This window comes from Seriola lalandi, unplaced genomic scaffold, assembly GCF_002814215.2.
Source record: "Seriola lalandi dorsalis isolate HSWRI2012SDOR001 ecotype SW California unplaced genomic scaffold, Sedor1 jcf7180002054524, whole genome shotgun sequence".
NCBI classification, from domain to species: domain Eukaryota; kingdom Metazoa; phylum Chordata; class Actinopteri; order Carangiformes; family Carangidae; genus Seriola; species Seriola lalandi.
In genome coordinates this window covers 2,810,536-2,836,019 of record NW_019525077.1, presented here as the reverse complement: position 1 = coordinate 2,836,019, position 25,484 = coordinate 2,810,536, and the positions used below count along the sequence as shown (strand labels likewise).

The window sequence follows — 25,484 nt, the reverse complement described above, 5'->3', positions numbered from 1 at the left end:
GGTTATCGTGTTACCCTATGCTGTATGACAGTGCAGTCCAGGCCTTAGCAAAGTGATATGTAAAAGAAAACAATGGTAAAATGCAGTATGCAGATATGAGTGCATATATCCTTAAAATCATGTATGACAATCTGTTGCATGAGGAGATATTGTGGAGCTTTTTTACATTTCTAATATTCATCATTACAGTATAGTAGAATACCTTTGCCTTCTTTCTGAATAATTATTTGACCACAGCAGCTCAGTTAAGCCTCAGTTGGCACTGTATTGTTAGTCTTTTGTTGCTGCTCTTGCTTTTTTTTTTTTTTTGTAATCAGTGAAATTGGCCAACCAGAAATCATCCAATCTCACCTCCTGATTTTATCTGACAGGCAGAAACAAAACCAGATTGTGTTTACTTTCCCCTCCTGTTGTTTTGGTCATTATTCTGTTACAGTCAATCTACTGTATGTTAACCGGTGTGTTAATCGTCACTTGTGTAGTCTTTCCCGCAAGCCATGTTGGATGAATCTTCACATTAATACTCGTGTACAGTTCTGAGAGACAGACAGAAAGAAAGGACGAACAGACAAGACAGGGTGAGAGGGGAAAACACAGTGTGTTTATGGCTCGACATCTCACAGAGCCATTTCCTCTGAAACGTCTCACTGCCGTTCAGTCTCATATTTACACGCAAAGGATTGAAGCTTCTGGACATCCTCCCCCACGCTGCGCCTCCTTGACATTTCCGGATGTTCAAACGGGTCCTGTTGTCCGACAGGCAGCGACGAATGAGTCACTAAATTTAAAGTCCTGTTAATCAGGTTTCATCAGTTTAGCCCCAGTCAGTTTAAAGCATTTGAAAAGAAGGGAGAAGCTTTTTTTTCCTCCAAAGTTAAATTACTCTTAGTAAATGTCTCTTCGGGAAGGAAAGAGGGAAGGAATAGAGGTGCACAAAGGAGAGGAAATTGGTAGGGAGGACAGAAACGATTGGGGACGAGTTGAAGAACTTTTTGATTGCCTTTTAGAGTTTGATAATAGCTTCACATCCTGTACAGCGGTACCTTGCACGCACACAAACTTCATTCAGAGGTATCACCATGTTCACACACACACACACACACACAAACACACGCATACATGCAACCTCAAATGTGCATACACACTTGGATGTAACCATCCCCACCTTAACAGACATATTTCTCTGTCACAAACACACACACACACACACACACACACACACGCACACACACACGCACACACACACGCACACACACACACACTCATAACTCTCTTCCGTCCTCCGCCTGCGTTCAGCCCAGTATATCCAGGTATACAGGCGAGGCCTTAGCCAAGTTGAGGAGCAAGCCGTGGATTTCTTTGATGTTGAGTCTCATGTGTGGCTCTCTCTGCCAGCAGCCCAGCATCAGGTCGTAGACTTCTTTAGGACAGGTCCTGGGGCGCTGCAGCACCCGGCCCTGGGTTATACACTCTATCACCTACAGAGGAAGAAACAGAGAAAAGAAAGACCTCAGGTTTGATGTCAGCCGTAATCTTGACCCTCTGTTGCAAAAGAAGAGAAAAGAAAAGAAAAAAAAAGCAGGCACAGCCCCAATCAATTCAAGCTGAAATCCATAACTTTCTGCATTTTCAAACTCCAGTGAAGATGATGGAGCATCTGCTTGGTAAAGCTGCTTCACCTGCAGTGGCGCACAGTGAGAATGTCAGAGTGAATAAATTATTTACTGAATTGATGAAATTACACTGCACTGGAGCAGTCATCCAGACAAATCCGATGCAATTCCTCAATAACTGTGTGAGAGTAAAGTCTCCACCGATAGATTTACCTACATAAACTGTACAATGAATGTAGTGTCTCAGCAAACTTGATATATTTTCTTATATATAAATGAAAAGAAAAATACAGTTTTGAGCTTTAAATCTCCTTGAGGATGAAGATTTGTGGATCAAGACACTTTGTTGAAACCTAGCTGCTGTTTGCAGAGGAAAGCTCTCCTCAGTACAGGGAGAATATATCATCCTCTGGCAGCAGTTTGGAAAATATCTATACTGTTATTTGCCTGTAATATAATTAAGCATTTTATAATTTCCTCAGACATTAAATACACCCTGCTGTGTGTGGAATGAATACCAATTATCGGCTTCTATTAAGCGCCCAAAAAAGCACCTGTGTCTTCCAAATCGCTAAATAACCATTTTGAAAAAAAACATTGTAATACCTGAAGATTACCATTAGGTATCTCTAAATTTTTAATGATCCGATCAGTAAGATTATTATCTTTTTGCCAAGCCATTACTAACTGGGAATCAGTTTGTGAGAGTCGATATAAAATGGAAATCTCATTTTGAAACAAAAGCCCATATCCTGTTTAGAAGATATCTGAGCCTCGAATTTTGGTCAGGAGGTGAGTGAACTGTGAATCAGCAGAAATCTGAGAGATATAAATGATAAAGAAAAGGGTGGAAGGGGCTAAAGGTTAATTTTGGTCCTAAGGTGGTTGATGATGTTGAGGTTAAGGTTAAGGTGAAGGGTTGAAAGGCTCTGATGCAGCTGTGTTTCCTGGAAACTGGGTCAAGACCCTGGGTGTAGTGAAGGGAAGATTTGTAAGAGTTATTAATTATTCAGAGGCGACAGCCAATTGTTTACTTATTAATCTAATGCATAATAAGAAATGCATTTAATACGGCATTTCAAATTGAGCGATTTGGTTTCCTGTTATGTCAGTAATCTAATGTAATTTCAGTGAGTTACAATCATCTTATTTCAGCATCAGATATATTCTCAAACAGCTTGTCCCAGCTCTTATGATGTTTACACTGACTGAAATTGTCAAAAGCAGGAAGTTTTTTGTATGGGTGCAAATCAATGAAAATACTTTACTTTAGATATACAGTATTCTGCATCACTTTTACACATTTTGCCCAAGGTTCAGCCTCTTCAGTGGAATTTAAATTTAAGTTATGTGAGTTAAAAACATGTTTGGCTGCTGAGTATGAGTCTGTATCACAGTAACTAACCCACAGGCAGGCCAATAATTATTGTTAGTGGGTTTAAAACAGCAACTGTCTTGATAAAAGGTTAATTATTTAGATAATTTAGCAAAAGTGTCAAACATTCACTGGTTCCACCTTTGGCTCCCATATTGGTTCATTTTCTCAGTTTTAGGTGGTTTGAGTGGAGATTCTTATTTAGAACAAAATCTACTGGCTGTGTCGCTGCTCGCTGTTGGTAAAACGACACTTAGGGAACAAAGCTTTTGTCCTGAGCAAAAAAGAACAGACACTTAGTTGCAGCAGTGCCACCAGACCACAAAATTCAGCGTGATCCATGTCAGAAAAAAGAAGGGGAAATATTGTGAGTCCTTTTCAAAAAAAGCCTTTCCACTCAAAACACAAAACACATCTGCTCCTGCACCAGCCTGACAGCGATGCCAGACAGCTTCTGCGCTTTAGAGCAAAACCAGCAAAACCTGGTTCCCCAGCTCTGCGTCTTACCTTACAATTAATTCAAGACATCACAAAATGATAAACAACTTATCAAGTTTCTAAGCCATGTGCCTTACCTTTATATAATGAGGTGACTGAGGCCGAAAGATTCACAAAATGTATACCTATGGGAAAACTGCTCACACAATTGATCAAATATTTAAATTTACTTGAACCAAAGGGCTGTTTCCTCATATCTGCGGGCTGCAACATGTTGTTTGCCATTACTTATTAAGCTGAAAGTGCTTCCAGGGGAACATTTACATAAAGTTTCTGCTTTGTACTTTTCACTACACTAATGTTTTGTTGTGATAGATCAGTAATGCTGTCTGCTGGTGTGTTTAGAGGTGTTTATAGAGGTGTCAGAGTTATAATAAGTGACTGTATTGTGTTCTGTACCTCATTGTTGGAGAGCTGGTACCAAGGCTGTTTTCCATAGGTGAAGATCTCCCAGAGAACGACTCCTAGACTCCAAACATCACTTTCCGTGGTGAACTTTCTGTACATGATGCTTTCAGGGGGCATCCAGCGGATTGGCAGCATGGTGTGACCTCCGACCTTTTAACGCACACACACACACACACACACACACACACACACACACACACACACACACACACACACACACACACAAACAAAGAGAGAGAGAGAGTGTAAAGTCAGTATAGCGTAGAGTGAACAGAGGACAGAATAAAGATTGTGCGAGCAGTTAAGCATCTTCAGAGTCATCCCATCCTCTGACAGACATGACCGCTCTATATTCAAGTCTTTTCTTTTCATTTTATTCTGAGGCATCATGCATTTCGAATGCACGGTCACGCAGCTTTTCACATTTCTCACCAAGGTTCACTCAGAAATTTCAATACATTTTAAAATGGTGCTGCAAACATTTCATTCCTCCAAACTGCTGCCTGAGGCATTTAAATAAGTATGGTTTGGTGGTATGGCGTAGTAGATTCCATCATCTCCCTGACCGTAGCACACCTCAATTCTGATGAGCATATACTTTTATTTAACAGAAGATCGAGCGAGTATTGCTTTTTACATTCCCTAAAACGAAGAGGGTATATGCACTAATTTACTGGCCACCCATCACTATTAAATGGACTGCACTTACAGTATATAGCCCTTTTCTAGTCTCTAGTCCCATTGACCACTGAAAGTGCTTTATACTACAAGCCACATTCACCCATTCACATGCGCATTCATAGCTGTTTAGAGGATAAATAGATAAATAGAAAGTGTGTAATCAGCCAATGGATCAAAAGAAAAAAAAAAACATTTGAGGAAGCAATCAAATGTATGCTATAAAATGTGTGAGCCAGAATAAACTATTGCAGAATACAGTATGTGTACTGCTAGTGTCCTATGCAAGTGGATTTCAAGTAAGAAAAATAATTAAATTTTGACCCTATTCATTTTAATTGTTGTATCAAACAATATGATGAGTCCCAGTGATTCTCGGAAAGCAGAAATCAACTGCTGAGGAACTCACAGGCACTCTGAGAGACAATTGGTCATTTCATTATTCTCTAATCTGAACTGAGCCTTTGGAGCCTGTTTGATTGTCGTATTCATTTGATGTTTGTACTGTTCATAACCACAGACAGCTCATTTCAGACTCCCACAGACTGTGACTGTAGCCTTGAATGGGGTTAATGCTGCGGCAGAGGTCCGAGTGTGAAACACTCTTCATGCTCCACCAGTGACAAAAGGTGAGAGAGCACCTCAGCCTTAAAGTATCATGTAATTACAGTACTATGTTTGCATAAAAGCTATTGTGTCTTACATATTAATTATGTCTCAGTGTCGCTCAGCCATTAAAAGAGAGAAAACAGTATGCTTAACCCTTTAACACAGTTTCCCCCCTTAGTAGCTTTAAGTATGGAATTAAAGCTATATGATGTTTACAGTCATGCCATCCAATAGGAAGCATTCTACATATCTGTTAACCAACCTGATATATTGATTATCATAGGAAACGTGGGATCTCCACTAGAATCTAAAATAACATTTTTAGGGTTTGAACATTGTTTTGCTGCACAGCATGAATTTGCAATGACGGACCTTCTGGCAGGTCAGTGAAGTTCAGGGGGCTTAAAGTTAAATTCGTCAGTGCTTGAATTTTTAACCCTAACCTATTTATAGTAGAGCTGAGTGAAACATAACCTTGTATACTGATGCTGTTCTCTCTCATACCGAACCTCCCCTCTACCCTCACTCCTTCTCTTCACATGAATCTACCGACCAATCTGCGCTCCATTGCTCCACACAGACAGCACAATCCATTCTCTGAGGTTTATGCTTGTTATTAATGGCTTGGTATCCACACTTGGCCTGTTTCTATGTTATTCAGTGGGTTATTTAATGGAGTAATAAAACGTGCACGGTCACATAGATAGCCATCAGGTTCACTGGTACGTCCTGGGAACCATATCTGCCTTCATCTCCGCAGCTCTTACTCTTTATAACCAGGCCCTCGCTTTCCTCTCTGTAATGCCACATCTCCCTCCTTGTTTGTCTGTTTCTCATTTACATTTGCCTGTTTCTGTCAAATTCAAATGTGCTTTATTGGCATGTCCATAATGAAGGTAAGTTCTGCCAAAGCAATGTAAAAGGGTTACAGTGTAAGAATGATAATATAGAATGCTGTAAAAAAAAAAAAGACGACATACATTACACTAAATACACTACAACACACTATACATTTACTTTTACACTTTTATCCAAAGCGACTTCCAAGCAAGGGACAACACTGAAGCTTCACCATACAACACTATTTATACAACAAAATGCACATTTTCTTTCGATATTCTTAATCAAAATCTGATGCTGGTCTCAAATGCAAATCACAGACATACACCGTGTATAATATAATAGATACACTATTCTCAACATGGTTGACATATATTTGACGGGACACACAAAGTACCGTTTGGTCATGATGAAAACTGGGACCATTTTAAATCCTGTTTAAATTAGATAGATACATCTGTGGGCTAAACAACTACAGAGTTGTGTTAAATTACTTTAGAAGCAGAGTGTTGATAAGTTTTATGGATACGGAAGACCCCCAAGTTATGGTATTAAAAGGGGAGTTTCTTGTGCTCACTAAGTAATCATTGTTAAACTTTGTTAAGAGTTCAGAGTTACTGAAGAACCGAGGCTGGTCCCGACAGCTCTGTATTGTGGGTAAATCTGACACTCAGAATTCAGATAAAAAGACAGACAGTAAATATGAAGCACCATAATAGATATTGATTTGGGACACGGCCATTGTTGATTCTACTCTTTTCTATTCTGTTCTATAGACAGTCTTTTGACAGTATTTATTATTCACTGATGTGTCTGAACCTGCTCATGTCCATTAGTCTTTTTGTTTTATTCATCATTGCTGATCATTTCCCCCTGATGGTCTGAAATATTAATATTGGGCTCTTGAACTGCTGTGGTACATTTTTTTGTTTGTTTCTTAACTTTGTGTGTGTGTGTGTGTGTGTGTGTATATATATGTATGTGCATATCTGAATTAGAGAGTATGACAGAGAGAATGAGGAGAAAACAAAAGGGCAGTCTCTTCAACAAGGCTGTAACAAGGCTGAATTGAAAGAGAAAACAGAGGAGAGAAAAGAAATGAATGAGCAGGAAGGGAAAGCCTCAGATTAAATCTTCTTTTGATTGGAGGGGGAGGGGCACAAAAAATTTACAGTGGAGAAGTCTGAAGAATAAGCGCTTTTAAAGATTCTCACTGACGGTGCATCAGCCCCGTCTCTGTTTTCTCTTTGCTGTCAGTAGCTTTGTCGTCAGTCTTTGTCTCCTTTGCTGTTCCCTTCCATCTCTCTCTCACTTGTTCTCACCTTCTCTCACCCTCTCTAACCCGCCTGTCTCCCTCTCTCTCCCTCTCTGTCTTATAAATATGCATCATTCCAGCTAGATCACCGCCTAAGTGTTCCAGGAAAGCCTAAAACAGGAGGAAGAATAAAGCAGAGGAGGGCTGTGGGCTCTCTGTAGTGACCTGCTGGAGGCTGTGGTATCCATGGCAACTGGACTGGTTAAAAAGAAAGCATTATGGGATGTAGTGTAGGAGGAGGGGCCTAGGTGACTAACTCCACCTACTCTTTGTTACACAGGAACCCTACCTAAAAAACTATTTCCAAGAATGCTAGTGTCTATGCATATGTATGTTTGTGTGTGTGTGTGTGTGTGTGTGTGTGTGTGTGTGTGTGTGTGTGTGTGTGTATGTGTTGGTTGACATGACATTTTTCAACAATGTTGCTTTTTTTTATATACAACTCATCTGCAACAGAAATTTGTTTTCAAGGACATGTCATGCTGCTTCGATGATGTTATTAACGTAGTAAGGAAATGTTGTTCAGTTCGAGACACAAATATGCAGACAATGAACTTATAAGTAAAATGCTTACACACAATATATTTATCTCTCACTAAAAAACATCATCTTCTAGTACAACGTAAGACTACAGAGTCATAAAGAACTATCTTCAGGGACAAGAAGAACAAGAAGTCCTGATCTGGTCCCCACTGAGCCCTGATCTCAACATCATGAATTCAGTCTGGGATCTCCAAGATGCTTGGAACAACCAAGCAAAGGGGTCACACCAAATACTAATTTTACTCATTTGATTTAGGTTTTCCCTGTGTCCTGCACTTTGTATGACATAAAAAGATAAATAAAAACAATTCATGGCATTATTCTGGACGTTTGGGATTTCTTTTCAGTGTGCACATAAAAAAAAAGAAAAATCTTAAATAGTGGCGATTTTGAGTTACCCAGTTACCCATTCTAGGTAACTGTGAAGCGACTGCTGGCTTGATTGTCATAACATATACAGTAAGTCTTAATGTCATTTTGATATGTTGTTTTGTTTTTTTATTTGAATAATAATAGCTACAATCGAAAAGGTAGTTACAATAAAACTATATACATAGATGATGGAAAATCTTTTTTTCAAAAACGTGTGCAAGAGGAAATTGTGCTCCATTTGGTAGATTTTATCAAATGTTGACAGTATCATCTTTGTATTGATCTGTATCATGCAAACGGTGTTTTGCCTGTCCACATGAATGCTCACTCCTGTACAGATAACTGCTCCACTCTGGCGTCTCCAGGTGATCCATTAAAATGCTGTTTGTCTGTGCTGATCGGGACCCATAGATGGTTTGAAAAAAAAACAAAACACTTACGAGCCAAATTACTCTGCAGAGATTGTTTAGTTCTACTTTGTTGCCAGCATTTCCCAACAGTCTGTGTCAGCAGCGTAAAACAGTCAGGCTCCGACGTTAAAACGTAAGCAGACAATTAATTTTCTTCCATCCTACACATTTGGGCATGAAATCAGTTAAGAGAGAGAAAATGTGCTGTATATATGCCTTCACCCTCCCCAACTCCAACTGCAAGTCCAGCCCCACCCACACACACACACACACACACACACACACACACACACACATCAAAAAAAGGCTGCACGGAAAGACTCGTGGTTTGCATCCTTGTCTGTCTTCTGAAGCATCTGTCAGGTTCATTGTGTAACAGGGGATTCAATGACGTCACCACAGCCCCTTCGGTCCTACCGCCTCTGCTTCTATTTCCTTACACCAACACATACATAAGCACTGAGGGGGGGCCTCCAATTCCTCTATGACTCATCTTTGCTCCTGTCTGACGCAAGAGCATGGCTGGGTTCCCACATACACCATTCTCACAGTCACACAGTCACACACATACACACACACACACACGCACACACACACACACACACGCACACGCACACGCACACACACACCTATGTCTTCTCCTGGATGCTGAAATATGGGTGGATCACTGTGTTTTACCTCCCACCATCCTGTACCTCTCCCGCTCTGATGTTTCCCCCCTGTCTGTCTGCGTCTCTTGTGTCTCTGATATCCTGCTCTGTGGTTGGGTGAAGCTGCAGCTCCTGTATGTGTTTGGTTGTTACTGACTATCCTGTGCGATGTTTTCTCTGTGGGCTGCCTCTCCTCCAGACCTCTCCTCTCCCACTTCGGCATGTGTATGTTCCTTTATTGCTCTATTACCGCCTTCACTCGTTTTGTATTTTTATTTGCGTCTTGTTTTCTCCCTCCCTGGCCTCCCACTCCTTTGCCTCCCCCTTTCTCTTTCTCAGCTGCTCCCTCCATCTCTCTCGTTCTCCAGCTCTTTCTATTCTCTTCGTCTCTTTGCCACCTTCCTGCCTCTGTCTCCCACACTTTCATCTCTCTCCTTCTCCCCCCTCTCTTTTTCTCATACTGCCACAGCATACTAAACAGAAGTTCTCTGATTACTTTTCTTCCTGAGAAACGTTGGATACAACTCCGAGGCTCACCGCCACTGCCTTCAACCGTTGCTATGACTACAGCCTCGGCGCTTAGCTTTATTGAGGAGGGGTGAAAGGAAGGAGGGGAGGAGAAGGGGGAGTGCTGTGTCGTCACACAGAGATAGTACAAAAGAAAACCAAAGAGGAGAGACCTTAATCTTTTTTATTTAATTTGATGCCATGTACAACTCGTTATTCCAAATTTAATCCTAACGAAAAGTAATTTTTCCATGTGATTGGAGCACCTATTACTTGAAATTTTTAATAGATTTTTTTTTTTTTTACCTTTTTAACATTGTTGCTTTGCTCTGGGGTCATGAAAGGTTTTCTACATGTTGTGAAATATGATTACCTGTAAAATAACAGTAAATAAGAATATCTACTATTGGTAAAGTCATTTTCAAATCATGAGAAACAAGAAAAATATACCTGGAATTTTCTTATTTTGGCATGCCAGTGTCATGTATATGGGTCATAATTTCTACTGAACTACATTTTTAAATACAGTAGTTGTGATTATAAAATGGCAAAGATGAAGGGAGAGAGAAGCCTATATGCAAGCTATAATCTAGAAAACTGCCTCTCGCCTAAATAAAGATGATTTTGTTTTGTATTTCTTTAACTGCACTGAACAGTAATTATTCTGGCAAAAATATAGGCATGCTTTTATCCATAACATAAAATGCATCAATCAATGCAATTACTGAACTATATATTCATCCAATGTTATCTTTCTGCATGTTATTAAGTTATTATTTATTAATAAGTTATTATTTTTTCAAAACAGAGATTTTTCTTGTCATTGAATGGCTGCTCCCTCCTTCTTTCTCTCTTTCACCGCCCTCCCCTGAGCTCTCTGTCACTGTCGCTGCTGTCAGTTTGTCACAGTGGATGGGAGAGAGGGCAGGAAAAATGGACAGTCACTATCAATCAATCAGTACAATTTATTAGATTTCGGCCTTTTGGAAAACCGACAGATTACTGTGCAGCAGGAAAAAAAACTGTCTCTGGTACTACTGAGTTATCTTGACACTCACAGAAGAGCTGCTAAATGTCCCTGGATATATACAAAAACACACTCACTCACACACACACACACACACACACACACACACACACACACACACACACACACACACACACACACACAAAACCTTTCTTATTTTATATCTCCGAGTTCATTTACTGTTTATCGAAGCTACGCTAAAGCAATTGAATTGAATGTGGTCTTTCTACAAAAGAAAATATTGATTCATATTTTGTGAATCTTGTTCTGTCCAATTGATTTTTCAAAAACCATTATACTTTTTGGGAGGAGTTTCTAATTTAATTTTTTTGTAATTTTAGTGTCTTGTCATGCAGTTGTCTTACTAGCCAAGTCTCTGGTGAATGGCAGATTCCTGGATTTAAAACGGGTGTAAATAGGCCCTTGATGGCAGAAAATGCTGCAGTAATTATCTTAATAAACAGCTCTTATTTTACACTTGCTATGACTTAAATCACTTAACAAAACATGCAATTTCTTCCCCCTCTCCAATCAACTACATCATCTATTCACAACATGTTCAATTTCACTGAACTATACTCAGTTTAGTCAACCCACCACAACAAGCATCTTACTGTAACTCTGCCAGAGTCCGTCAGTCATGCCCATGCAGGGGAGGAGCAGCGAGGGACCCATGCAGCAAGGAGGAGGGAGGCTAAAAGAAGGGCCAGAAAAGATATCGACACATACACCTACCCTGTAGTAGTCAGTGCTGTAGACGTCTCTGGACATGCCAAAGTCTCCAATCTTTACCAGCAGGTTCTCACCCACCAGGCAGTTTCTGTTGGACGACAAATATGAGCAAACACAAACTAAGTACAGAACTGTTTGTTTTACAAAGATTGAGTTACTCTGTAGGTTGTTTAACCTCTACTGTATTTATCACAACCTACAAAGGTTTGGATGGCAGTTTAAAATGTTCCACACACTAGCCAATTTGCAGATTTGATGCGGGTGAATTCATTGAAGAAAGTGCAGCAGCATGCCTCTCCTTTTCCAACCCCCTAACTCTAACCCATTCCCAAAAAGATATCAGCCAAACAGGTAGCCCGTAGAGAAAACATGAATATATATTCTGCAAAAAAGCAGATATCTGTGGTCTACCATTGACTGATTGATTGACAGGATAATAATAAAATCACGTCTCTTCTGTTTTCTGTTTCTAGATGTTCAGAAATACTTGACTGTGTATTAACACAGTCATCAATCTGGCCACTATGATGCGACTGTGTTGGTTTGTGGTTTTCCAACAAATTATTATGTTAAGTAACTGATCAAACATGATCTTATCAATTTTATTCCATTGGTAAAAATGTTCAAAAAACTATGTTTTCACTTTGTCATTATCAGGTATGCCATAAAATATAGAGGTTCTGAATAAATGTCCCAGTATAGTGATGTGTTTATTTATTTAAGGCAACAAGTGACAAACCTGGTGGCTAGGTCGCGATGCACAAAATGCTGTGATGCCAGGTAGACCATGCCAGATGCTATCTGCTGGGCGATGTGCAGCATCTGAGACTGGGTCAGCTCCACAGGTCTGGTGGTCTGGCCCTCTGCCATCAGAACTGCATCTGGACCGTGAGCCCTATGCAGGATCAAGAGGAAAGTCTATGTAAACTCAGTCATGTCATGTTGTTTCCTGTCATCTGCGTTTCCAGTGTTGCTAGACTTTTTAACCTTTTAAACATCATTTTAACATCTACTATACAGTTAACTTAGTCTATTGACCCCTCTGTTTGCATGATGGCATTTTAAGGGGATGTAAAGTTTTCAAAAGAAACAGGTGCCATGTTGATGACATTCTTATATAATGAAGAAAAGAGCCATGCCTGAGGAACTTGTTGAGGTCTCCATGTTTCATGTACTCAAACACCATGATGAGGGGGTCGCTCTCCACGCAGACTCCATAGAAAGTGACAATGTGTTCATGTTGAAGGTTGGTCAGGAGCTCAGCCTCACGGTGGAAATCCTTCCTGGCATTTTCACTGGCCTCTTTAAGTGTCTGCACACACACACACACACACACACACACACACACACACACACACACACACACACACACACAGAAGTGACATTTTAATAAACTGACAAATGAAAACTCACACATTATGCCACGCACACTGTTGCCAATTAGTCATTTTCACAGTGCACCCAGTCTGCTCCAATTTATTTGGCTGATGTCCACTATGAAAAAAAAAAAGTAAGTGTCTTGCCTTGTAAAAGTGAGTTACAGCAACTCGGCACACACGGTGTGAAATTACTGGCACTGAGCAAGGACTGATACAATAGCAGAGCAGGATAAAATGGAGACATCTTATATTAATGTAAGCCATTACAACGTCCAGCACTGTTTACATTCATTATATTCACTGCTTCCCTTTGAAACTAATCTTTGTCTCCTTTGCATGAATCAGGAAATCTGTCAGGCAGTTTGTGTAATACAAGCATCTGTGACAAAGACAGAGAAGGAGTGTGTGAACGACTGAGAGAGAGAGAGAGAGAGAGAGAGAGAGAGAGAGAGAGAGAGAGAGAGAGAGAGTTGCAGGGAATGAAAGTTATATGGGGTCTGTATTCATTTCACATCTAAAGAAGAAAAATATAGAAAATTCCTCTTGTCCTACATGAATAATTGATTGTCTTCCTACAGTGCATGACATTGATATACGTTTCTTTTCTACCTTGTGTATGTGCGTGTTTGTTTGTCTGTGTACTAACGATGCGGATAGAAGCTCCTATTACAGATGTACCGTAGGTCTAAAGGACAAGGAGAAGTCACTAACAAAGCTCAGGAAGACGGAAACGACCCGTGATCTTTCATCCAGAATGCTGAGATGCCAGAAAATGAAACAGACTGTGACTCCACCCACACACTTTCAACCAATCATGTATCATGACACAGAGGCTCGGTCATGTACATTACAGACTGTAATGTGATACTGCATGATAATGACATGATGGATTATTACAGTAGAGATACTGTATGAAAGCATATGCACTGATCTCCGCTTGAAATGTGATAACAGACGTGTATGGGAAATCTGGGTTGACTTTCCTATGATGAGTTCTCACATGCTCAGACTGTCCGACCTTTCAGGTTTAGTTTGTGCGACTAAATACCAACCTGCTCCAGAGGTTGTGTGTGATAATGATTATAAAAACACTCATACTGCCATTATAAAATGATTTAGAAATTGCAATTAATGGCTTCATTCATAGTTAATAAATCATGTACTGGTGACCATTAAAAAGAAAAACTTGGTGTTTATACGTTGGATTTCATGACCATGAAGTTATAAACATTGGTAATATTAACATTAATAAATGTTAATAAGTCATTAATAAAACGCTTTTTCAGAGGATAAGAGATTAAATGATGAGGTGGACGGTTGTTCTTGTTGAACAAAAAAGGGTAAAAAGACAAAGCAAGTGTCATACTGGAGGAAGATAAACATCAGGCACAACCTGGCAACCCAGACTTCATTCTTATAATGGTTTATAACTTATCTGTGAAACATTAGCGAATAATGCAACTATTAATGGAGCAATTTACAACTTTTACACCTTTATACACCTTTACAAAGGGTGACATATTACAAGTGGCACTAAAATGCTCATGGGTCATTGCTACATTTTTATATTATCCACATTTGACTGACGATGGTCTGCTGATGGTCTACCTCTCATACATGCACTGTTTGTAGCTTACACACTGAGCTCCTGGTAAAAGGAAATGTGGAATACAAAAACATGATTAAAGAGAAAAAAAACTTAATTTCTTGGCAAAGACATGTATTGCGCCACTGAGTTCAATCAGCTAACTGAACTGCTCAAATGACCAATGTTACAGACATTAATCACTGTACTGAGCAAAACATATTAATTTTGAATTCAGGAACGTAACAACAGAGACGTTCCTGTGAGCCAGAAAGTCTCTGAACTCAGTGTTGCATTAATTCCCAGGCAAAAAGCCATAATATTCCACATTTAGTCATCTGGTCTGCACACATACAAGTCCCTGGACAAATAAAAAGCAATCAGCAACCTCTAGCTTGCGAATTTAGTGACTCACATTTACATGTGTGCAAGGCAATTCTATTGAAAGTGGAAGGTATTCATGATTGATGGCATGCAGGAGTGTAAGTAAGTTTGTATGGATGTGTGTGTGTGCATATGCATAGGCCAATGTGTATTTGCACGTGTTGAAGTGTGCCTGTGATCGATGGAGGCTCAGTGTATAACGTACAGTAATAGCAAAACTTGCTTCTGTATTATGGCTGACTGGCTGATTGATAGCCGACTCTGAAATCAGGACCATTAAGCTCTATTAGTGAGTGTAGCCTATTGTTATGTGGTGTACAAGGGAGAACATGTTCCTGTAATGTAGCATGCATGACTGAGTTTTGGACTGAGGAAAGAGGTGTCATGATGATTAAGTGCACTGACAAATCTCGGAGCTGCTTCATGTACATCATTAACATAGTTCCATCAAAATATTGCACAGATTTTCAGAGAACTTCCAGAAAGTGAACAAGCGCAAATGCAAATCACTGTTCAACAAGATTACATAATCAAAAGAGTGCCAGGAATCCTTTTGTTTAATCTGGTATATCACAGCATTTTGACTTTAATGAATTAATTTGTGTACTCAGTCCACACTGTGTACAACAGCAGCCATCAGCACAAGTCTGGTGCTGAGCTGACAAAAAGGGTCAATTCATTCAAATCAACAAAGAAAAAATCAAACAGCCTCTCAAATAGTGCTATCTGACCATTCAGACTGCTTTGGTTTTGGACAGTAAACCACAGGAACCAACTTCAAAGAAATGCCTGATGAGAAAAAAACATTGAGTTACAGAAGCTGACGTCAGGAGCCTTTGTTTCCATGACAACATTTTTGGAAAAAAATGCATTCTCAATATGCCAACTGCTGTTTTGATATCATGTGAGAGCCATGCCTCAGCAACTTGTTGACTCCTCCATGTTTCATGTACTCAAACACAATAACAAGGGATGGATCACCGAACAGGCCAGAGAGGTCAGGGGGCCCCTGGGTCAGAGCCTCAGTATGAGGTGACAGAACATGACCACAGAGAAATGCAAAAATGACCACGGAGATGCAACATTACCAAAATGAGATGCAAAACAACTGCAACAAGATTCAAAACAACCACAAAGAGCTAAATGACAGCAAAATACACAAAACGACCATAAAGAGACACAAAATGACGTTGCAAAATTCGTTTGTAGTCATTTTGTTGTCTCTTTCAGTCTGGGGGCTTTTTACATGTCTGTCCCCAGGGGGCCCATTTTCTTGTAATCTTTCCATGACCATGATGTAAGTTTTGGTTGTAGTTGTCCTAGTTTTAAAACATCTCCCGTGACAGTGTCTCAGTTGTTATGGATTATCCAGAGACCTCACTGTTATCACGTGAACTTTGTTTGGCCAAAGTAAGAGTCCCTCTCAGTTTGTTTTGTAATTTGGGCGAACTAGCCCTTTAAACAAGACAAATCAGTGGAAATGTTTATTTGAAAATCTGTTTCCAGCAGCCTTCATCACATTTTATCTTTGTTGATGCAGCAACAAGGGGGAGGAAGAGAAGACGGTAGAGAAGTGGTGAGTCATACCAACTGACAATAAGACAAGGACGAAAAGAGCAGGAACAGTGCATTGTACACTCTGTAAGCAGGTGGTACATTAGCTAATTGAAAAAAAAAATCTAATGAGTTCAGGGACTTAAATCAATGATGTGACTCTAATGATTAAATGATTCATCTACAATCATGTCTTTATACAGCTGCAGTTTTAGCTGAAGTGCTGTTTTATAAAACATCTTACCAGGTTTGACATGCAGTCAGCAACATACAGCATCTTGTTCCACAACCAAGAACTCTGCTTCCCAGGATTTTCAGGTGCATATTTTACAGAGTGCACAGACTGAGCTGAAGCTAAGCTGGCAGCAAACATCAGTGGGCTAGCAAGCGGTTTAGAGCTAAGCTGGAAGGAAACAGGAAGTGTAGGAAGAGAAAAGAAGGTGGAGGATTTGAGAGGAAGTCTGGAAGTGTCATGAAGACAGAGGAGAGAGAAAAAAAAAGTCAGGTGAGAGAGAGAGTTAGAGGCGAGGCGTGAAAGACAGAGGAAGTGGGGAGTGAAGGAGGATGGAGTTAGAAGTGAGAGGAGATCGGGTGGTGGGCTGGGGTTCTCGCAGGTCATGTATTGTTAATGAGAAGTTCTTCACCAATCAGATCCTGTTTCACCGCAGACCAGCAGAGAAAGCATGCTTGATGTGGAGATGGGTGGATGGGATAGATGCGATGGGAGGATGCTCCCTGAGAAACCATTCAATTTGACCCCGGAAGTCAGCGGTTTGAGTGTAATTCCACCTTTTGCTTACAAAGAAACTCTGGAATAGAACGACTTTCTAAAAATGGCAGAGGAAATGGAGTTGAGGTGATGGCGCACAGAGTCTAAATACTATATAGATGCCATATGAAGGATTTCATTTCAAAATGCCATGTATACATTTCAGGAACATAACATTATCTGCTGTAATCTGTTCAATATTTCAAATGTATTTCAGGTGTCAGATCTCATTGCAAAAATACTGTAGAGAAGGCAACAACTTACCTAACCTTCAATAATAACATAATGGGTTTCATTTTGGTTCCACCAATCATTCTAAAGTCTAAACTAAACTCCTCAAAAATTGGAATACCTTGTTTGTATTGTAGACTGGATGGTATTTATTTCTTTTTACAAAGACAATCTGTCCTTCTACGTGTACTCTTTGCTTTATAATAGCAACAACACAATTAGGCTACTAAAACCAAAAAAAAAAAAAGAAAAGAAAAATGTGCTTTGTTCAATTGAGCGATGATTGGTTACAGATGTTTTTTCCCACAATCCTCACAGTCAATCGCACAGTTAATCTCCCATTTTAAAGACAATAAGACGACTGTAAATAGACCAATTTAGACATATTCTGGAGGTCAGGGACTAACCCTTACCCTTAAAAAACGCCTAACAGGAAGTACAAACACTAAAACAAAAGGTTTTAGCTCAATGACTACACAATGTCTGTGTCATATTCAGCCTTAACTGTATCATATGAAATATGCAGTGATTTGTTATTCTAAGACATCATTTGAATTTAATAAGCATTATTACCATAAACATGGTTTTTAACATTTGAACAGCAGAAACATACTCAAAACCGTTTGTATATTTTTGAAATATGTTTTTCTCTGGAACTTGCAGTTTTAAAAAAATTAAATGAAATCAATTAGACTTCCAGATTACCTTCACAGCCACCAGTATCTTCTCCTGGTCAGGCGAGAGGTTGTAACACTCAGCCAGGAAGACTTTTCCAAAGGCTCCCTCTCCCAGCTCTCTCTTCAGCACAATGTTGTGTCTCTTAATGTGCTGGACGACTGTTGAACAAGGAGAGACAGAGAAAAGAAAATCAAAAAGCAGTTCCCAGGCGGCGTCCTGGTGGCTCACCTGGTAGAGTGCGTACCACGTAGGCTTGGGTTTGAATTCGACCCTTTGCTGCATGTCATCCGCTCTCACTCTCACTCATTTATTAAACTTTATCAGTTTAATTCATGTGTGGTTTATTTGCTTGTCAATCTGTGTGATTTTACTACAGTGATTTAACAACAGCCCACACTTCGACATGTAATTTTGTTGTATGAATCAGGTTGCCAATAAAATACTGACAGGTGCCAGCTGATACGTAAATGTAGGTACAGTGGAGGAAAACAAGGCTGTGAGGAACAAAGGAGTAACAACTGGGCATCTTAGAGGAAAAGAGAAATGTATTATACCAAGTATTTTTTGCAAAAATCTGGGTATCCACATGACCCTGCAGTAGCTGACAAAACTAAAGTTTGTGAAAAATAGTGTCATCAACCTTTTTCTTCTTACTATGTAATTAAAGAGAAAAAAGGGGAGAACAGCCACACATAACATCAGGGCCCACATAGCCGGTTCTTACCATGTGATTAAAATAATTGAAATAATAATTACTAGGTTCCTCATGAAACACAAGATTGGTTATGTTCAATAAAAGCCGTCTATAGATGTAAAAGGTATGTTTGTTTTCCACATGACTGCTAGGAGCAAACTCTCAAAAATAAAATCCCATTTCTCACCTTGTCCTTATTTCAACTCATATAGTTAGGTAGATATATTAATAAATCTCTACAGTGTGAGTGTAATTGTACTAATTTATATTGTATTTTCTTCTACACACCAGTGTTCCTAGACTTTAGTTTTATTACCCAGTCCTGTACCCTGGTGCCCAATATTTACAAAAATACTTGGAACTGAATTTATTTGTCCTTTTTCCTCTAAAATGCCCAGTTGTTACTCCTTTGTTCCCCATAGTCTTGTGTTCTTCCACTACCACTACTTACATTTACATATCTGTTGGAGCCTGACACTATTTCATTAGTACCTTATTCATACAACAAAATAACCTCGGCAGGCTGTATTATAAAGTGTTACTGTAGATTTTTCTCTCTTTTCAACACAAACATAGCTGCAGGGTGTGCTGACTCTGAAGTGGAAAAAATGTGTATGATATTTTATCATTTCTTAAAATGTTTCTCTGTCACTCAGAATCCACACACTCTTGAGGGCATATTTCCCCGTCTGCCAATTTTATTTTATTACCCAAGTAAAATTGGCAGAGGGAAGATCATTATTTAATTGTGTGTCTGAGGATATTTTCCGTGTTTACTGAAATATTTCATGGTATCATTTATACATGAAATGAATTTTACAGTAAGTAATTGAATTTGCTGTTTTGTTGTACACTAATTTGATCCAGCTTCTACTGTAATGTCAATTTTAAAAATGTGTCTCTTTGTCTGTTTCATGAACGTCATCTTTTCCTGCCTCCTGCTCACCCACAGTTGGATCAGAGTCGATGAACCTGCTCTCTGTTGCTAAGTAACTCGTGACTCCATGCCAGCTGATTTTTTAGAAAATTTGGCATCTCACCATGGTGATGATACAAGGTTTTATTCTACAGAATGATTAACAGCAGGTGCCCTCACTATAACCAAGCTAAACCCTGTCTCTCTGACTGTGCGCCAGATGTTCTGCAACTGTCTGCATGCAAGGAGACACACATTATCCTATAACACACGCACTTGGGTACCTCTAGAACGAACACACACACACACACACACACACACACACACACACACACACACACACACACACACACACACACACACACACAGGACACCAAGAGCTGAGATTTATCTGTGATGTGATTAAGAGGTGCATTTGAAGAAAAGCTGTCCACTCAGAATATCACATTAAAGCCAAGCTAGACTCTCAGAAGCTGCATCGATCTACACTGTAAGCTACTGAGGTCCACCATAACCCAATATTGAACAGAGACAGGGAGAGAGAGAGAGAGAGAGAGAGAGAGAGAGAGATATAAGAATTGCTGGCCTACATCAGATATCCAAAAGCACCTAATTTTCAGTGTAAGATTGTGCTGGATAAGAACACACCCACCATGCAATGTGTGTGTGTGTGTGGGTGTGTGTGTGTGTGTGTGTGTGTGTGTGTCTGCTTGTGCTCCTCTGAAGGCTTTGAACATTTACAGTATACAGTATCTCAACCCTGTTTCCTATGCTAGAAATGATGCCTACATATTACTAATTTATTTTACAAATACATTTTGGGAAATGCTAATGCTACATTTTTGTTCCAAATAAACGTTGTGCAGAGGAGGTTTTCAAGAATGTTATTGTTACGCTTACATAGGACCAGGCTTTGACACGAAATATCAAAGTTTGCCTTTTTGTGTTGCGTGGGTTAGGCAACAAAAGCACTTTGGGTCAAGGTTGAGGAAAGGCTAAATGGTTAAATGTTAATAAACTGCTTCAGGTCACAGTTATATTTTTTGATATTTAGCCCAGATGATAATCTTTCCTGAAGATCTCGATTGCCTACACACCAAGCTTTAGTTGCAGTTAGCAGATATTTGCAACAACTATTTGCATATACTGTATGTTCAGTTCATGAACATTTTAAGATTTGGCAACTTCATTCATTAAAACGTTTCCTCATGATGTTGATAAAAACACAATTCAGATCATGTTCCTTTTGCTGTTGCATATGAGTTGTATATAAACACAATGTCTAAAGGCAACAGGTTGAAAACAGTATCTAGATGTATCAGTGTGGCTAAAAGTCTCAATTTACATAGATGATATATTGCACATGACATTAAGTCGTCAGTTAAAAAACAATGGAGGCAGGTCACAGAACACCCACAATTCCCTGTGCAGCAACAGCACACAATAAACCCACATCCCCACAAGACAACTACCCACCATTTAACCAGCTAATTACCTCACCGCACCATTTCCTACCGCGGTTGTGTAATAAGCGTTCACCCATGAAAACGCCTCGCACCACTTCTCCTTAATTAACGCCCTCAAATAGCAAATAAATTGATGTGTGCAGACCAGTGCCTCCTCTATTGCTTTTTTTTTTTTCTTTTGGCAGGAAGATTTGGCGTTGGCTCACAGCATGTCATGCCATTTTTTAAAAATCTAACAAAAATATTGTTAGATTTATACCGTGTCATCGCAACTAATGTTGTATTCATATGATCAAGAATTTTACATAATTATTGGACAGAGCAATCAAGAACTTTCTAAATTAAGTTATTTTATTTTTTATGGTGTTATATCACTCATGAATTCTGCTTTCCAGCTGTCTGCCTCTGCCAATTTTACACTCCTTCTTCCACCCTGTTTTCATTATCAAACTGTATCTCTGCCATGCAAAACATCACCCCTCTTCTCCTCAATCAGTATCCTTAATTAAGATCTACGGAAATATTATTCCCCATTTACCAAACGTTGCACTCTTATTCTCTGATATTTTTCTTAATTAGTACCCGTTTTCCATGCTTATCGTATTCGCTCATTTTCCCTCATATAGCATCCATCTATCCAGCCTCATTATCTTATTCTCACTTTCCATATTTAGCATGTCTCTGCTCCATCATTTATTTCTCCCTACTGCCATTCGCCTCAGCTGCTAAACCTATCACTTTTTAATCAACATCCTCTAAACGTTCACATCCAGGCACGTTCTTCCCCCCACTCTGTGGCTCCATCAGTCTTTCTCCATCACCTGTTTATGACAGCGCTTACAACATTAACATCAAGAGGAATAATATTTCTAATCAACCACCTCCTCTGTCGTCTTTTTCCATCCGTCCTTCTGCCACATCATACGATCTCTCCCAACTCCCCATAGAGCCACCTCTCACACCTATTCCCCTTAATCAGCATCTTATTAACAACCAAAGAAATTAATGTCTCGGGACATAATTATTCCCCATTTTCCATCTGCCTCTTCTTCTCCCCTCCTTCTCTCATCTGCCCAAAATCTTTCCATGACCCTGCTGACATAAGACAGCTTGAACAACTCGGAAATTGTGCGTTTGGTAGTTTGAAGTGAACACTGTGACAGTTCAAATACACAATCATGTTTGACAGATTCTTTGACAGCAGAACCAGCAGAGACCTTTTCCACTACACCTCCTTCTAGTCAGCCACTACTCCCAACAATAAACACTCCTATCAGAAGGTGTAGCTAATTGTGACCTATTTTCATAAGCTTAGTGTACATGTGTGTGTGTGTGTGTGTGTGTGTGTGTGAATGTGTGTGTGTGTGTCAGCATGTCTGTATAAATGGGTGTTTTCTAATACTGTATGCAAGTGTAGACTCATGAAAAACATTTTCCAGAACATTGTTAATCCTCACTCCCTAGATACAATAAAATACATGCTGGGATGGAAACAGTGGAAAAAGTGAGAGATACTGTTGACAAAGGCAAGAGCAAGGTGTAACATAACAGAGAGAGAAAAATCTCTCCCTCAGTTCAGGGCAGCAGAGAACATTGAGGTTGAGAACATTGAGATTTGCCAAATATTAACATTCATTTTCATGCCATTGTTAGATGAAAGGATTGATAAAGCTCCCTTGTCATGTCATGTTCGGTAAATATGATTGGCAGATCGGAAGATTTTCCAAGCAGACATGAGTTTGGTGTCAATCTTTTCGTCAAAATTGCATATTTCCAAAATGTCAAACTATTCCTTTCAGGGCAACAAAATAATAAACACATTACACTTCAGCATTTAAATTCTATAATTTGGGAAATAAAATGTGTGTCCCCAAAACAATTCTCCATTTAAAAAATATGTAAACTGATAACTCAATAAATAAAACATAAAAATCCAAATTATTAAAAAAATAGAGACTTCTCTTGGTTTCTGGGTGGGTCTGTTTATGGGATATGGGCACATAATCTCAGTATTTCTGAAATCCCTGGCCATGCCCTGGCTTCACGCACACAAACAGCCTGTGTATGTGTATAAGGGATTAGGGAAACATAAACACAGTAGTTGCCACCTATGCATTTACTGTAACTCTTTAATAATGCATGTGACATGTTTTCCAGCAACGCTAAGTCCTCTGATGTTATTATTGTTAATGAGGTGTTCACTTCAGAGGTGAGCTGCACAACTGAAGCTTTGCAACACAGCTAACAGTTCCCATAATTACACGCCGCTCCTTCATCTCTGCAGAGTAATTGTTGCTTTATTGCTGCCAGGAAGAGGTCTGTGCCATCTTTTGAGTAGAAACGTGTAACTGCTACTGATTCCTGCATTGAATATTACAGGCCACAAGCTGGTTAAGATCGCTGTTTAAAAAGAGTTCACTTCCTGGCGTGCAACCTAACGTCACTCTGCCAAAACTGTCTCCATCAAAAGCTATTATACGATCTGAAAAGGCAGAGTGCCAAATAATCTGTCAGTTACTTTCAGTATTTATGCGGCCTGTCTGTGAGTCAAAGAAGCACGCAGAGTAATAGTTGTAATGGCTGTAATATATTAAAAACACACACGTAGGCTCATACACATACACAGCAGTCCCTTATTGACTTTCATTGATTCTCTGCGTTTTCATTCTCGTCTTTGGGCTGTAAATCCCGGTCTATCTTTTAGTTATATCGCAGGACTGAAGAGGTCAACTCCCAATCCCCCATTATTATACCTCCTCAACCTTGCCCTCAGCAAAAACAGCCTGATGGCGCACGCACATACACACACATGCAGTTCCATAATTTACTGCAACACAAGGCCAAAGCTTGGAGAAGCTTTTATTACTTGCCAATAATCATAATGTCATGTTGATGGACCAGGTCAATAACCTTGTGTGCTCTCTGTCTGTCTATTTGACTGTTGCTCACTCTCGCTATCTCACTCCGTTTTCCTCACGTTTCTCTTTTCTCCTACTTCTGTTTGTCTCTGTCTCCTCCCCGCTTTTCTTTGACTGCCTTCTCTTTGCGCTTCTGTCTCTTTTGCTTTGTGAATTTGTTGTGTGTACATATATGTTGGAGTTGTGCATGTTTTGTTTCCTGCAGCTCTGGGAATATATATGTGTGTCTGAGTCACGGATGGAAGTCTTGAATTTATGAATGGATTTGTGCCTAACATATGCTGGGGCACACACACACACACACACACACACACACACACACACACACACACACACACACACACACACACACACACACACACACACACACACACACAGAAAAAGACACACACACTTGCATATAAACGGACTTTCTGTTTCTCCCTCTGAATTGGAAGCTCCAAGGTTATTGCCATGACAGCAAGGAAAGATGTTACCATGGTAACCCATGTGTATATCGCACATACAGTTAACCTGAATATTTGGGAGGACAGTTCACAACTGATTGATAAATGTTTTGTTTATCTTTAGCATAGTTCAGTTGGGTACACATTGGTAGATTTTTTTTACTTACACGTGTCCGTTTTCAGCAGACTGTTTGTGCTCCTGAAGTACTGAGGGTTTTCTATCACTGGGATCTTGGTCATGCCGATGATTACGGCGTCTGGGCCCATCTCTGAGGACGAAGGAGTGTTGCTGCCATTGGAGACGTGGTGAAGAGGAGAAGCTGAGTCATCATCGTTACTGATCACTGACGATGGTCCTAAAAAAGCAGAGAGGTGGGAGGGGGATGAGCATTGCTGAGTTGTTTGTTTATCTTATCTTTATAATGATCGAGAAAGGTCTCGCCTGTGAGATGGAGAAATGTTTCCGCACACGTGCCAGCTATTTTAATAGTATGAGGACACAAGAGAATTAATTATGTTGTTAAGTTGTTATTAGCAGAGATTGAGGCGATGAGATCACAAAGTGGGGAGGTTAAGCTGTTATTATCGATCACGACAGACCTCTAAGAGAAGGAGCGAGAGATGTCAGTTATATTCTATAACAGCAGCTCTCTGATCACTCTCAGAGTCTCTCATATGTTTTTCGGAGAACACACCTTCTGAAGTTTTTGGGGTTAGTTCACACCAACTTCACATGACGATTGGTCTTTTTGATGCTTCACACAACTAAATAATCATTTTCTGTGTGTACAAACAAGGGCAACAACATGAATGCCTTCAAGAAAAGATTGCCTGAAAGTGCACACCATTATCCCCCATTTGAACGATTATCAAGTCTCACTCCGTGA

At 39.7% G+C, this 25,484-nt stretch overlaps 1 protein-coding gene across 1 annotated transcript in view; it reads right to left on the bottom strand.

Moving 5' to 3' along the window:
- Window positions 1-6: 6 nt before the first annotated feature.
- The window catches only part of ntrk2a (neurotrophic tyrosine kinase, receptor, type 2a), a 79,703-nt gene continuing 54,225 nt past the window's right edge, over window positions 7-25,484 (bottom strand). Inside the window, exons 14-20 of the mRNA XM_023414394.2 lie at window positions 24,765-24,953; window positions 18,185-18,315; window positions 12,717-12,889; window positions 12,317-12,472; window positions 11,581-11,665; window positions 3,886-4,044; window positions 7-1,478 (exon numbers count right to left, since the gene is read on the bottom strand). Of these exons, the coding sequence (XP_023270162.1) occupies window positions 1,293-1,478; window positions 3,886-4,044; window positions 11,581-11,665; window positions 12,317-12,472; window positions 12,717-12,889; window positions 18,185-18,315; window positions 24,765-24,953 (1,079 nt within the window). The 3' untranslated portion in view covers window positions 7-1,292. The remainder of the gene's footprint in view (window positions 1,479-3,885; window positions 4,045-11,580; window positions 11,666-12,316; window positions 12,473-12,716; window positions 12,890-18,184; window positions 18,316-24,764; window positions 24,954-25,484) is intronic.